The sequence below is a fragment of the Molossus molossus genome, unplaced genomic scaffold (assembly GCF_014108415.1).
Source record: "Molossus molossus isolate mMolMol1 unplaced genomic scaffold, mMolMol1.p scaffold_m16_p_19, whole genome shotgun sequence".
Taxonomy (NCBI): Eukaryota; Metazoa; Chordata; class Mammalia; order Chiroptera; family Molossidae; genus Molossus; species Molossus molossus.
This window is the reverse complement of record NW_023425354.1, coordinates 14,055,000-14,069,510: the sequence shown is the minus strand read 5'-3', so window position 1 is coordinate 14,069,510 and position 14,511 is coordinate 14,055,000. Positions and strand designations below refer to the sequence as shown.

Below are 14,511 nucleotides of genomic sequence, written 5' to 3'. Positions count from 1 at the left end.
TTGGGGTGACACTGTAACAAAATTATACAGGTTTCAGGTGCACAATTTCACAACACATCTTCTGTACACTATATTGTCTGTTCACCACCCCAAGTCAAGTCTCCTTCCTTCTCCATTTATCCCTCTTGTACCCTCCTCCATCTCCTGTGTCTGTATTTAAAATTTTTTTTTTCTTAATTGCCATCAATAAATGGCAAACATTGGCAGTTGTAGCTGAATTAGCTTCGGTGCCCTTGAATTTTAATACTTGTTAGTACTTCACATGTGTGGGTCAGTAGAGCAGTGTAGCCTGGCCAACTTTAGTAATAGAGTTTGAAGGATTTTTTTAAGGCAAAAACCCAGCTGCATGGATATGGGCCCAAGTCTGCAACCACCTATTTTGCATTTCAGTACAACTTTCAATAAATTAGAGCCAGTTGATTGATTATGTAGATCTTTCCTTTTTGGAAAAAGAATTGGATTTAAGCTGTTATACAGTAGATAACAGCCATTAGGTTATTTCTGTGTGCTAGATATTTGTAGTACATTTGTGCTTTATAAAATATCTTCTTTAGGCTTTGTAGCAACCCTTGATTTATAGATGAGTAAATAGAAGCTCTGATATTTTAAGCAGTTTGCCAAAAATTGTAGAGATGGTTTGGTTCCAGACCTTGTACTCTTTTTGTTGTTGTTGTTCAAATAGAGCAGGAGGGAGAGAGAGGAAGAGAGAGAGAGAGACATCGATGTGAAAGGGACATATCAAGTGGCTGCCACCCGTACGACCAACCAGGGCCGGGGACAAACTGCAACTGAGGTACATGCCCTTAGCGGGAACCGAACCCAGGTCTCTCTGTACCATAGGCTGATGCTCCAACTGCTGAGCCAAACCGGCCAGGGCCAGACCTTGTACTCTTTCCATGACCCTACTTTAAGAATAGGACACTGATTTAGGACTTGTCTGTACCAGTTAAATCTCCTTATAAATTTGATATTTTGTATATACTCTCTAAGTTTCATGTGAAAAATTTGACAAAATGCTAACTGTGATTTATATGGTATTTAACAGACTCCTGAGAAAAAACAGAATGACCAGCGAAACCGGAAAAGAAAAGCCGAACCATATGAAACTAGCCAAGGTAGTAATAATTTCACACCAATGAAAATAATAAACTATTATGTACTTAAATAGAATTTTCCAACTCACACTAGATAATTAGTTTATATACAGGGATTTGTACTAATTCCTGTATACAGGGCTTACTAACAAAGGAGATGTGCGTACCTTAAGGGAATATCATGATGTTTATTGTAGACTTGCCACTTGATATACACTTGACAAAACAGTGTCAATTCTTTGGGGACTCATGTTTTTCCTGTTGTAAGTTAATGATCTCACCACAGGTTTTTTTTCTTCAGTCCAAGCATATATTGTACAGGAAAAAGGTTACACTGGAACTTTATGCATTAGATCAATGATTTGTTAATAATAGGTGACCAGGAATGGTTTTATTTACCTGGCTGCCTTTTCCATCTACTTTTTTTCCATGTCAATTATTTAGTTGAACATTGGCGCCCAGTGGAATAAATAAATGTATAGATATGACAGCTCTAATGGCAAACATCTTTATATAAAGAATAAAATTGTTTAACAACCCCCCTCTACCCCCTGCCACCCCACCTCCCGAAATGGAAATCCCAGTCTATTTCGAATTTTTCTGTTTTTTTTTTTTTATCTGCAGAATTTTTATTTTTGGGGTGGTGGCAGGGGAATTCTCCCAAAGTGACATTGTCACATAAAGTGTTTTGTGAAATAGAATAAACCCTTTACTTCTAATGAGTTTGTTTTGAATTCTTTGCTCTCTCTTTTTTTTTTCCTTCTCTTTATTGATTTTTAGAGAGAGAGGAAGGGAGAAGGAGAGAGATTTAGAAACATCAGTGAGAGAGAACATCGATTGGCTGCCTCCTGCATGCCTCCCACTGGGAATCGGGCCCACAACCTGGGCATGTGCCCTGACTGGGAATAGAACTGGTGACCTCTTGGTGCATGGGTCAATGCTCAACCAGTGAGCATCATTGGCTGGGCTAATTCTTTTTTTTTTTTTTATCCTCACCCGAGGACATTTTTCCATTTTTTGTTCAGATAGAGTGGGAGGGAGAGGGAGGGAGAGAGAGAGAGAGAGAGAGAGAGAGAGAGAGAGAGAGAGAGAGAGACATCAACATGAAAGGGACACATCGAGTGGCTGCCACCTGCACGACCAACCAGGGCCAGGGGCAAACTGCAACCGAGGTACGTGCCCTTAGCGGGAACCGAACCCGGGTCTCTCTGGACCACAGGCCGACGCTCTAACCGTTGAGGCAAACCGGCCAGGGCAATTCTTTGTACTCCTAGTTGGGGGTATGGATTATAGATTACTTTTATTTGGATTTGCAATTGTGGCATAAAAGTTTATTTATAAAGACAGTTTAACAAATCTTAAAGGGAAGCAAGTTGTGAAATAGTCTTTCACTGCTTAGTCTCTCTTTATATGGAGGAAGCTCCCTGTTCTTATGATATAGGTATTTTGGCTCAGTTGTTAAAAGTAAAGCCAGCACTTGCATTGATAACAGTTTATGCAGTTATTAAGTACATAGTATATTTCAGTGATTGATAATTTATGTTATGTGTTATTGGAAAAACTATACTTACTTTGGTTTCATTTTCAGGGAAAGGCACTCCTAGGGGACATAAAATTAGTGATTACTTTGAGGTAAGTTAAATTTTGGGGGGAAAATATAATATGTTGTTGTTGTTGTTGTTTTTTAACCTAAATTTTTGCGTTCATTTAGGGCTTTAGAAAGCTATATTTTGCTTTCACTATGCTTTCCTCCCCTTCCCATCTTCATCAGTCTAATGCTGCCCAATTTCTTTCTATAAGCGGAAACTGCTGCTGACTTTCTAAATTTAAATTTGTTTATGATTTGTCTTGTCTGTGATGATATAAAATTCACAAATGAGGTGATTTTTCTCTTGGCCAGACTAGGTTTCGTGCCGTACAAAGATTGAGGTTGAATAACTTGGACTCTTCTCTTTAGTCCAGTGGAACACATAGTGAGCTCAGTGACCCATCATTAGTGGTTACTAAAGAAGACACTAACATCCACTATACCGCTATATTCCTGCTTTGTGTATTATGTGACAAGAAGAGAAAAGATTCTTCTCTTATGTTTTTCAAAACCATTTCTAGCCATGTTTTCTTTATACCTTGGTATATTTCTGCTGGAGCTCCTTCTTAAAAATCTCATGGGAAACAGCAAAAATTTACTTACATGGTATTTTCTTTCTAGAATAAGATGTATTGACTTAAAGGGGCCATATATAATTAAGACCTGTTTGTGTATTAATCTTTTACTCTCCTTATCTGAAGCATAGTACTGTTTTGAATTATTCATATCCATTTTTCCCTGTTGGCCAGTTTGCTGGGGGAAGCGGGCCAGGAACCAGCCCTGGCAGAAGTGTTCCACCAGTTGCACGATCCTCACCGCAACATTCCTTATCCAATCCCTTACCGGTAAGCATTCACCTGGAGAAATTTGACACATGTTGTAGGAGATAGGAAACCCAGGAACACTCAAGCAAAATTTCTCTTGCATTAATTACCCAAGGGGAAAGAGACCTTATGGAGAAAAGTTCAGAATATTACCTCTGAAGCAGTCACTTCGATTCAAATCTACACATCAGTAAATTAATGTTTTACAAGTGCTAACTAACTATTCTTAGGATATAAAATTGCCTCTAAGCCTACAGCTCATTGTTCTGTCAAGGAAATGGTTTCCTATCTAAATAGTAGCTTTTTATCCTTGACAAACTTATATGTTTTTATAAGTTTGTTTTTTTTTTTTAATTTGGTCAGCTCCTGGTATTTGAATTATTTTCAAGGCTTAATCAGTGACACAGTAGAGAAGCTAATGCTGTACAAATTTGAGATAGGTTTGTTTTCCGCCTGTAAATGAGATGTGAAGGTCTTAAACACATTATAGCCAAGTTAGTGGTTCTCAGCCAGGGGATAATTTTGCTCTTCGGGATATTTGGCAATGTTGGGGTCATTTTTAGTCATAACTAGGGGTAGGAATGTGGTACCATTGGCAGAGACCAGAGATGCTGATAAACATCCTATGATGCACAGGACAAGCCCCACAGCAAATAATTATTTGGTCCAAAATGTCGTTGGTGCTGAGGTTGAGAATTTCTTGAGCTAACTAATGTAGGATTTTGTGTTAATTTGCTTGTATGCCTTTGGATAATTTATTGATACCATGTAAGACCTCTGTACTCAATAGTGTGTTATGTCCACTGATAACTCAGGTATTGCCGTAAGGTCTTGGGGGACATGGGGTCTCCTTAAGATCAGGAGAGTTGTTTTTCTCTGCCTCATCAGAATTGGTTAATGCTACTCTACTCTTCCTGAGTGATTTAGTCTTCTGTATTATTCAGGTTTTTTAAAAAAATTATCTTTATTGTTGAAAGTATTACAAATGTTCCACCCATTGACCGCCTATTAAAGTATTTTAAAATGCACTTCTTCCCCCTCTATATTTCATAAAACATGCATTCATTAGAATGATTGTAATTGTTAAAGCACTTATGAAAATGTATTCAACTTGAGAAAAATTTTTTGTCATCCTTACCATATTTTCAAATGTTTGAAAAGTTTAATGTGTAGATCTGTTTGGTTAGGTTGAAGTTTGTTAGATAACTGTTTAGGAGGCCTCTGTCTTTATTTTTCTTAAGTTTTCAACCATTCAAAATTTTAATAATAATAATTGAGATTACAGAATTATATATTTGGGACAAAAGTATTTTGTAGAATTTTGTTGTTTATTACTCTTTTCTTTCTGAAATATGTATATTTTTCATTTGTTTTTTTTGTTTTTGTTTTGTTTTTATTCTCACTCGAGGACATTTTTTCATTTTTTGTTCAGCTAGAGTGGGAGGGAGAGAGAGAGAGAAACATCAACATGAAAGGGACACATCGAGTGGCTGCCTCTCGCATGACCCAACCAGGGCTGGGGACAAACTGCAACTGAGGTACATGCCCTTAGTGGAAACCAAACCCAGGTCTCTCTGGACCGCAGGCCAACACGCTAACCACTGAGCAAAACCGGCCAGGGCTGTTTTTTGTTTTTTTAACTTTTTTTTAATCCTCAGCAGAGGATATGTTTTCATTGAGTTTTTTGTTTTTTTTTTTAATCCTCACCCAAGGACTTTTTTTTTGCTTTTTGTTCAGCTAGAGTGGGAGGGAGAGAGAGAGAAACATCAACATGAAAGGGACACATCAAGTGGTTGCCACCTGCATGACCCAACCAGGGCCAGGGACAAACTGCAACCGATGTACATGCCCTTAGCAGGAACCAAACCCGAATCTCTCTGGACTGCAGGCCGACGCTCTAACTACTGAGCCAAACCGGCCAGGGCTCATTGACTTTTTTAGAGAGAGAGGAAGGGCGAGGGAGAGAAACATTGATGTGAGAGAGAAACATCCATGTGAGAGAGAAACATCGATTAGTTGCCCCTTGTATGCACCCTGCCCAGCAGTCAAACCTGAAACCTGAGTGTGTGCCCTGACCAGGAATCAAACCCTTGGCCTTTTGGTGTTACCGGTCAACACTTCAACCAAATGAGCCATACCAACCAGGGCTTCATTTGGTTTTTAATAGTGTGACCACCGCCCTGGCCAGTTTAACTCAGCGGTTGGATTGTTGGCCTGCGGACCAGAGAGGCCCAAGTTCGATTCCTGCTAAGGGCACATACCTTGGTTGCAGTTTGTCCCTGCCTCTTTGGGGTCGTATGGGTGGATGGTCGCTTTCACATGGAGATGTTTCTCTCTCTCTCTCTCTTCTACTGTCCCTCCTTCCTGCTCTATCTGAAGATAAGTGCAAAATGTCCTTGCGTGAGGATTAAAAAAAAAAAAATAGTGTGACCACCCATTATCTATCATTTGTCAGTTCAGGCCAAGTCTTACCTGACACCCAAGGAAATATGTTCTGTAGACCTTTCTGCTAGCTGTATGAATGGTGCTGGGCCTCATTATCATTGGGCAAATCTAAGTATATATTAGATATTAGATGTTGAAATAGGAACCAAACCTTAACTTTTCTTTTCCATTGTTCTGAGAAGCTCTTTCTTTTCTCAGTTTAGATTCTGTGCTTCATTTTTATAATCACTGATTTGTGTATGCTCGTTAATTCCCTTTCCCCACTCTCTTTACATCATACTTGCGAGAAAAACCCAACCCTGGTTAAATCTAATTCTCCACTTTTCCTTGCTTGCCTCTAAGCAGCCCAGCATGGTTAGAGGAAAACACACATGCTGACCAATCTCACTTTAAGTGTATGACTATTAACCTCATGTGTATCTCTAGCTGCCGATCAATCCTATTGTAGTTCTCTGGTTAGTTCCCTTTTCTAGATGAATATTTATATGGATATAATCATATTTTTGTAATTTCCTGCAAGCTTCCAGCAGTACTCTTTCCTCTCCACTATCTCAATTGATGGCTTTGCTTTTTATTTTAGAGAAAATAGAAGCAATCAGAAGAGAACTCTCACATGCTCCTACACCAAATCTACCGAGCTATTTGCAGCTGTACACATACCTGCCTTTTGGGATGAATGAACTTGCCGGCCTTCACTGGGCACTGGTCTCCTTGATAATTATGTATTCAACTCTCTACTTGACATTTCTATTTATATATCTAATAGACAGCTTAAAAATGTCCAAAAGAAAACTCTTGCTTCCCCTTAACTACCAGAACAACAACAACAAGCCACACCACTTTTCCTGCTGTCTGTCCTGTCCTGGTAAATGACAGTTTACTTTGTCTAATTTTTCGGGTCATAACCTCATGCCCCATATCTAATCCATTGGGAAATATTTTTTATTCTTTATTTTATTTATTAAGAAAAAATGTTTTTGTTGTTAATCCTCACCTGAGGATATTTATTCTTTCTTTTCTTTTCTCTCTCTCTCTCCTTTTTGTGGTACGTGCCCCTAGGACTCTCTGGTCTGCAGGCTAATGCTCAACTGCTGAGCCAAACTGGCCAGGGCAATATTTTCTTTTTTAGAAAGAGTGGAAGGGAGGGAGGGAGGGAGGGAGGGAGAGAGAGAGAACCAGCAATGTGAGAGACACATTGATTGGGTGCCTCCCACACTACCCCAGGGCCAGGGATCGAACCTGCAACACGGATATGTGCCTTTGACCAGGAATCAAACCCTCGACTCTTTGGTCTGTAGGTCGACATTCTAACTGCTGAGCCAAATTAGCCAGGGCATCTTTTTTATTCTTTATTAGAATGTGACTACTTTTCTATTCTTCTGGTTCTCTGCATTAGCCTCCAAAGTGGTTCCCTTATTTCTGCCCACGTCTCACCTATTTTCAATATAGTAGCCAGAGTGATTTCTGTTAAAAAGTTAAGACATATCTACCTGGCTGGTGTGGTTCAGTGGATTGAGTATCGTCCTGTGGACTGAGAGGTCCCAGTTTGATTCCCAGGGCACATGTCCAGGTTACAGGCTCGATCCCCAGTAGGGGGCATGCAGGAGGCAGCCAATTTATGTTTCTCTCTCATTGATGTTTTTATCTCTCTCTAAAAAGTCAATGAGAAACATTTTTTTTTTTAAAGTTAAGACAGATTCTCGTACTCATACTTCTCTGCTCAAAACTGTGTAATGGCTAGTCTTAATTGCTTTAGACTACATGGCCTCGAAGCTCCTACTTGGTCTGTGTTCCCCTACCCATCTGACTCTGACATCTTCAACCGTTCTTTCTGTCAAGCCACTACAGCCATACTGGCCTCCTTGAAGTTCCTTAATACTGCAAAGCATTCTTCGCTTCAGGGCCTTTGTACTTGCTATTCACTCTTCCCAGAGCAGCATGGTTAGCAATCTCTTCATCAGGTTATTGCTCAAAAATGACCTAATCAGAGAGGTCTTCCTGGCCAACTTCAAAATAAGCACTCTCACACTTTGTCATTGTGTCCCTATTCCTGTTTTATTTTCATTCTTAGTTACACCACCTGACATATATGTAAATTTTGATATATATACTTTAATTTTTCATTGATTCCTATTTATATGCATAGAATAGTACACATGTAAGTCTACAGCTTAATAAACTTTCACAAACTAGACCAGCACAAGAAATGTAATATTACCAGCCCCCCAGAAATCCCCCTTATGCTCCCTTTCAGTTATTATCCTTTTCCCTGCTATCTAGAATACCTGCTCTCCTGACTTATAACAGCATAGATGAGTTTTTTTCCATTTTGGTACTTTCTATAAAAGGAATCATGCAGTGTATACTCTTGTGTCTGGCATCTTTTTTTCAGCATTTTTGTGTGTGAGAGTAATCCAATTGTATGTTGTTGTAGGTCATTTATAGTAATTGGTGTGTGGTATACTTTTAATACATTTTAATTTATGAGTTATGTGTTTTAATTTTTAACTATGCAATTAATCTATTGCCCATCTTCTCCCACTAGGATGTTCATCCCATGAGAGCAGGGGCGTTGCTTTGTTTTGTTTACTGCTGTGTTCATTTATCACAGTACTAACTATTTTACATAAAGGTATAATTATTTTAACTATTTCCCTCACTTGACATGGAATATCTTGACAAGATAATATCTTACTCAATTTTCAGTCTCTAACACCCTAAAACAGTATTTGGTACACAGTGGGTGCTCAAGATCTTGAAAGGGAAGAATAGATGGATAAAGAATTACTTCAGTGCCCTGGCCGGTGTGACTCAGTTGGAGCGTCGTCAATGCACCAAGGGGTCATGGGTTTGATTCTGGTCAGGGCACATACCCAGGTTGTGTGTTTAATCCCTGGTTGGGGCATGTGTGGGAGGCAACCGATACATATTTCTCACATCGATGTTTCTCCCCACCCCCCCAATCAATAAAAACATCCTCAGGTGAGGATTGAAAAAAAAAGTGATTCTTTTGTATTTAAGAAAATACAAAAGTACATAAAACATGAGCATTTTAATGCACGAGTTCGTACACTACAGCCTGCAGCTGGCAAGCTAAAAATGAGTTTTAGATTTTTAAAGGATTGTAGAGACAAAGAAGAATATATGGCAGAGAGGATATGTGGCTTGAAAAGCCTAAAATATTTGGCCCTTCACAAAAAAAGTTTATAGCAAATCATTATAAAGTTAACGCTATGTAATCATTACTTAGTTCAAGAAGTAAAATATTTACAGCTTCCTAGAAACTTGTATGTGCTCTTCTCTGATCACAACTCCCTATCTTTATACTAGAAACAAAATTTTTGTGGTTATCATTTGCTATTCCTTATGGTTTGATCATCCACGTATGCATCCCTAAACAAAATAGCTTAACTTTGTCATTAAGTCAGCTTTGTTAATCATGGTGTCTTTTGTTTCTGTTTAGTGGGGAGGATGTCAAAGTACTATGTGCTTTTATTTATTTTTCTCTCCATCATCTTTTTTTTTTTTTTATCCTCACCCGAGGACATTTTTCCATTTTTTGTTCAGGTAGAGTGGGAGGGAGAGAGAGGAACAGAGAGAGAGAGAGAAACATCGATGTGAAAGAAACACATCGAGTGGCTGCCACCCGCACAACCGACCAGGGCCGGGGACAAACTGCAACCGAGGTACATGCCCTTAGCAGGAACCGAACCCGGGTCTCTCAGGACCACAGGCCGACGCTCTAACCGCTGAGCCAAACCGGCCAGGGCTCTCCATCATCTTGACTGGAACCCTCAAATCATGTTTAATCAGTGTTTAAATCTTCTGTATTCTGATTTTTGGCTTTTTTTCCCTATCAATTATCCTGTCGTGTCTTTCATGATTTGGGGAGTTGTCTGTTTCTTCCTGTTTATAATTTTGCTTTGTGTATTATTAAGTGACTTTTTTCACCTCTTGTGATGCTTTTTGCTCTAAATATAGTTTGTGATATTTAATATAATCAAACCATTGTATGATATAAATACTTCCATTTTATACTGTTGACTTTTCATTATTATGTTTTCAGAATATTTCACAAATATTTGAACAGTTGAATGTTTTCCTTCATTCAATTGAAAATCTTTTTAACTTCATCATTTATCCTATTTACATTTAATATAATTATCATTATATTGGATTTAAATATACCATGTTTTAAAATACGTTTTTACTGCCCTGGCCAGTTTGGCTCAGTGATTAGAGTGTTGGCCCAAGCACCTTAGTGAGTCTCGGGTTCGATTCCGGTCAAGGGCATGTACCTTGGTTGCGGTTCATCCTCGGCCCTGTTTGAGGTTGTGCGGGAGGCAGGCAGTCGATGTGTGTGTGTCTCTCTCTCCCCCTCTCCCTTCCTCCCACTCTATCTAAAGATAAATAGAAAAATATTCTCGGTGAAGATTTATTTATTTATTTATTTATTTATTTATTTATTTATTTATTTTTATCCTCACTCGAGGACATTTTTCCATTTTTTGCACAGACAGAGTGGGAGGGAGAGAGAGAGGGAAACATCGATGTGAAAGGGACACATCGAGTGGCTGCCACCCGCATGACCAACCAGGGCCGGGGACAAACTGCAACCGAGGTACATGCCCTTAGCGGGAACCGAACCCGGGTCTCTCTGGACCGCAGGCAGACGCTCCAACCGCTGAGCCAAACCGGCCAGGGCTTGGTGAGGATTTAAAAAAATAAAATAAAATATGTTTTTATTAAATTGTTTTTTGGAGAGAGAGATAGAAACATTGATGTGAGAGAGAAACATTGATCAGCTGCCTCCTGCACACCCCTTATTGGGGATTGAGCCTGCAACTGGGGCGTGTGCCCTGACTGGTAATTGAACCAGGACCTCTCAGTCCATGGGGTGATATTCAATCTACTGAGTCACACCAGCCAGGCTAAATATCTAAATAAACCATATTTTAATGTTTTCTATTTATCCCACCTGTTTTATAATTTTTAAATGTTCATCTGCCTTTTTCTTTCTTTCTTCCATTTGGTTTGATTTTATTGTTGTTAATCTTCACCAGAGGATATTTTTTCCATTGATTTTTTTTTTTTTTTAATATAGAGTTGAAGGGAGGGGGGGGCGCGAGAAGAGAGAAAGAGAGAGAAAAACATCAATGTGAGAGAGACACATTGATTGGTTGCCTCCAGCAGTACTGTGCCCTTGACCATTGAACCTGAGCCCCTTCGGTCTGAGAGCCTCTCTAACCACTCAGCCAAACTGGCCAGGGCTCGATTGATTTTTTAAAAATCATTTCAGATTTTTTTCCTCTACTAGCAGCTAGATGTTTCTCTTAGAAATTACCACATGTGTCTTTAATATGACAAAGTTTGATGTTACTAGTAACTAACTTGACCCTCCTCCCAAATAAACAAGGACCTTAGAACAATAACTTAATTTACCTGCTACTGACTTGGTGGTGGTGGTGTACGTTTTTATTTTGCCTTAAAAAGGCAAAATTTATGAGGCTAAAAAGCCTCATAAAAACATTATTATTTTATATTGTCACTGTTCACTTATATTTATCTGTATACTTACCTTTTTCTTTGTACTTTGTTCCTTTTGACATCTTCCACCTTCCACCTAGGGTCGTTTTCCTTTTGTCCGAATTATTCCTTTAGTATTCTTTCTGTATCTTCTGGGGGTTAACTCTCTAGGTTTTAAACAATTGAGTATATTGTTATCTTCTGGCTCCCATTGTTACTATTGAGAAAATAGCTTTCATTTACTTATTTATTTGAAAGTATCTATTCTTTTTTCCCTGGCTGCTTTTGAAATCCGCGGTGTTCTGCTGTTTCACTATGATGCATCCTTTTATTTCTCTTGCTTGTGATGTGTTAGGCTTCTGGTATTTGTGGGTTGGTGTCTTGCACTATTTCTGGATAATTGTTAGCCATTGTTTCTTCAAATATTATCTCTGCCCTGTTCTCTTTTTTTCTCCTATGAAATTTCAGTTAATGATATGTTAAACTGTCTCACCTTGTTCCTGAGCTCCTTAGTTTCTTTTTCTGTTTTCTTTTGGTCTCTGCATGCTCCATTCTGGATAGTTTATTGCCTTTCAGTTACCAAATTCTCTGTTTTGTTGTATCTGATTTGCTGTTAACCCAATTGAATTCTTAATTTTTGTTATTATACAGTGTGAGGCAAAAATAGGGTTACAGTTGTGAGTACACAAGACACATACAAACAACTGTAAATATATTTTTGCCCCACCCTGTATTTCCCTGCAGATATTTTCAAGTCTGGAATTTTTTTTTTTTTAAAATCTAGTGAACAGTTATTTTATAATCTGTGCCTGATAATTTTGGTATTTGATGTTTTTATGAATCTATTTCTGCTGTCTCCTGTTTTAAATAGTAGTTGCTTTGGGCTTCATTTCTTTTCTTTTTTTAAAGGTTTTTTTAAATTGATTTTTAGAGAGTGAGGAAAGGAAAGAGAGAGAAACATTGATCAGCTGCCTCCTACATGCCCTCTACCGGGGATTGAGCCCGAAACTTGGGCATGTGCCCTGACCTAGAATCAAACCCACAACCTTTCATTGCACAGGACAGTGCCCAACCAACTGAGCCACACCTACCAGGGTCAGTGCTACATTTTTTTATGCTTTTTGTTTAAAACAGCATTCTGCTTATTGTTCTTGAAAAATTATTTGTGAAATTTCTTTGAGAGCTAGGATAAAGATGCATTTTTTCAGAGATAATTTTTATTTGCTTCTTCCAAGTGCCTAGAAAGTCTACCAATCCCATATTATTTTAAACTGCCGAGTTCATGGCTTGCATTTTGTTTGTTTTACTTATTTTGTTTGTTTGTTTGTTTGTTTCAACCACCCAGGCAATACTGATTTGAATGGTGCTAACATTTCTCAGGGGAGCCCTGCCCCATCATTGCCAAGGCAACTTCCTTTCAGCTCCCTGAGGGTGGGGGAAATTTTTCTTCTGGTTTACATTTTCCCTTAGAATGTCCAGCCCTTTGGAAGACCAGCTTGAAGTGGGAAAAGTTTCCTTATTGAACTGGGATGGGTTTTTTCCTGTGACTATTTGCTTGGTTCTGTGGTGCCCTGGAAATGGAAATTCAAGATCTGCAGGTACCCTTAGGGCATGACTTTGGTGCATCTCTTACCTGTCTTATTTCTTATTTCATTTAGATTTTGCACTGATTTATTAATCTTTGATGCTTTTAAAACCTCTTTTTCATACTTTGTCCTGTTTTCAAAGCTCTCTCTATTTCCAGAAATAGTTTTAAATCTATCGGTTTTTTATAAATACTTATTAAATACATAAGAGAATGATTAATTCAAATATTGTAAGCTTTAGAGATACATTCTCCCAAGTAGTGAGAATATTGTTATGAATGGGTATCACAGTGTTCTGGAGCCTGAATTAAATCATTGCATTTGGTTACCTAGGAGTGTTGGTCTTAATGAGGTGGACTCTACTTGTAGATTCTTTTTCAGGATCATTTTAGTATTTTATTTTCTAAAATGAATATGTTAAATAGTTTTTCCTGATAAAGGGATATATATGTGTGTGTGTGTGTGTGTGTATTGTAAATCCAACAAATGAATATGTTAAATAGTTTTTCCTGATAAAGGGATATGTGTGTGTGTGTGTGTGTGTGTGTGTGTGTGTGTGTGTGTATTTTGTAAATCCAACAATTCGGAAGTGGTAAAATAGAAAGTCCTCTCCAAAAGCACTATTAAAGAGTTTAGTGGTCATATATGTATGTGTACATGTATGTTCATATTGATAGATTCCCTTATTTCGATTGTAATTAATTTAACCAATATCCTATAAACATTTTATATTCTGTAGGTAGTACTGTAATGAATGTCCTTGTGTATCTATATGTGTGTGTGTATATATATCTACCTGTACTTATGCATATTTCCTTTTTGATAAATTTCCAAAGTATAATTTCCAAGTCAAAGAATATGCTCACTTTAAAATGTCATTACATAATTGTTAACTGATTATCAGCAGTTTGAGAGTCTCCGTTTCTACATATCCTTCTATTACTGAATTTTATCATTGTAATCTTTGTCAGTGACAAAAATGCTCTGTTTTAACTTGCATTTCTTCATTTTTGATATTAAACATTTTTTCATATATTTTAATGGCCTTTGGATTTCTCTTTTAATGCTTGTCCAGGTCCTTTGCCTATTTATTTTTTGGAGTATTTGTTTTTTTCTTACTGATGAGTAGGAGCACATTATTTATTAAAATTGTTATCTCATCATTTATATTGTAGATATTTTTTCCTGTTTGTAATTTTGTCTCTTTGTTTATGTTGACTTTCACCATTTAGAAGTCAAAATATTTGATGTAGTTGAATTTATTAATGTTTTTTCTTTATTACTTACTGGTTTTATTGTTCTTAGATGTTACTATATAGTTTATATTTTTAATATCATGTTTGAAAAGTCCTTCACCACTAGAAAGTCATAAAAGAATTTGTTTATATTTCTTATAATTTTTACATAATATAAGGAAGCAAGTTTCTTTTCCTTTTTTGTTATCTATG

At 37.7% G+C, this 14,511-nt stretch overlaps 1 protein-coding gene across 4 annotated transcripts in view; it reads left to right on the top strand.

Annotated features, from left to right (window-relative positions):
• TLK2 (tousled like kinase 2) overlaps nucleotides 1-14,511 on the top strand; it is a 117,584-nt gene that overhangs the window by 37,535 nt on the left and 65,538 nt on the right. For all 4 annotated transcript variants that reach the window (XM_036267696.1, XM_036267697.1, XM_036267695.1 and 1 more), the window contains exons 4-6: nucleotides 1,046-1,115; nucleotides 2,683-2,726; nucleotides 3,432-3,527. In XM_036267696.1, the coding sequence (XP_036123589.1) occupies nucleotides 1,046-1,115; nucleotides 2,683-2,726; nucleotides 3,432-3,527 (210 nt within the window). The remainder of the gene's footprint in view (nucleotides 1-1,045; nucleotides 1,116-2,682; nucleotides 2,727-3,431; nucleotides 3,528-14,511) is intronic.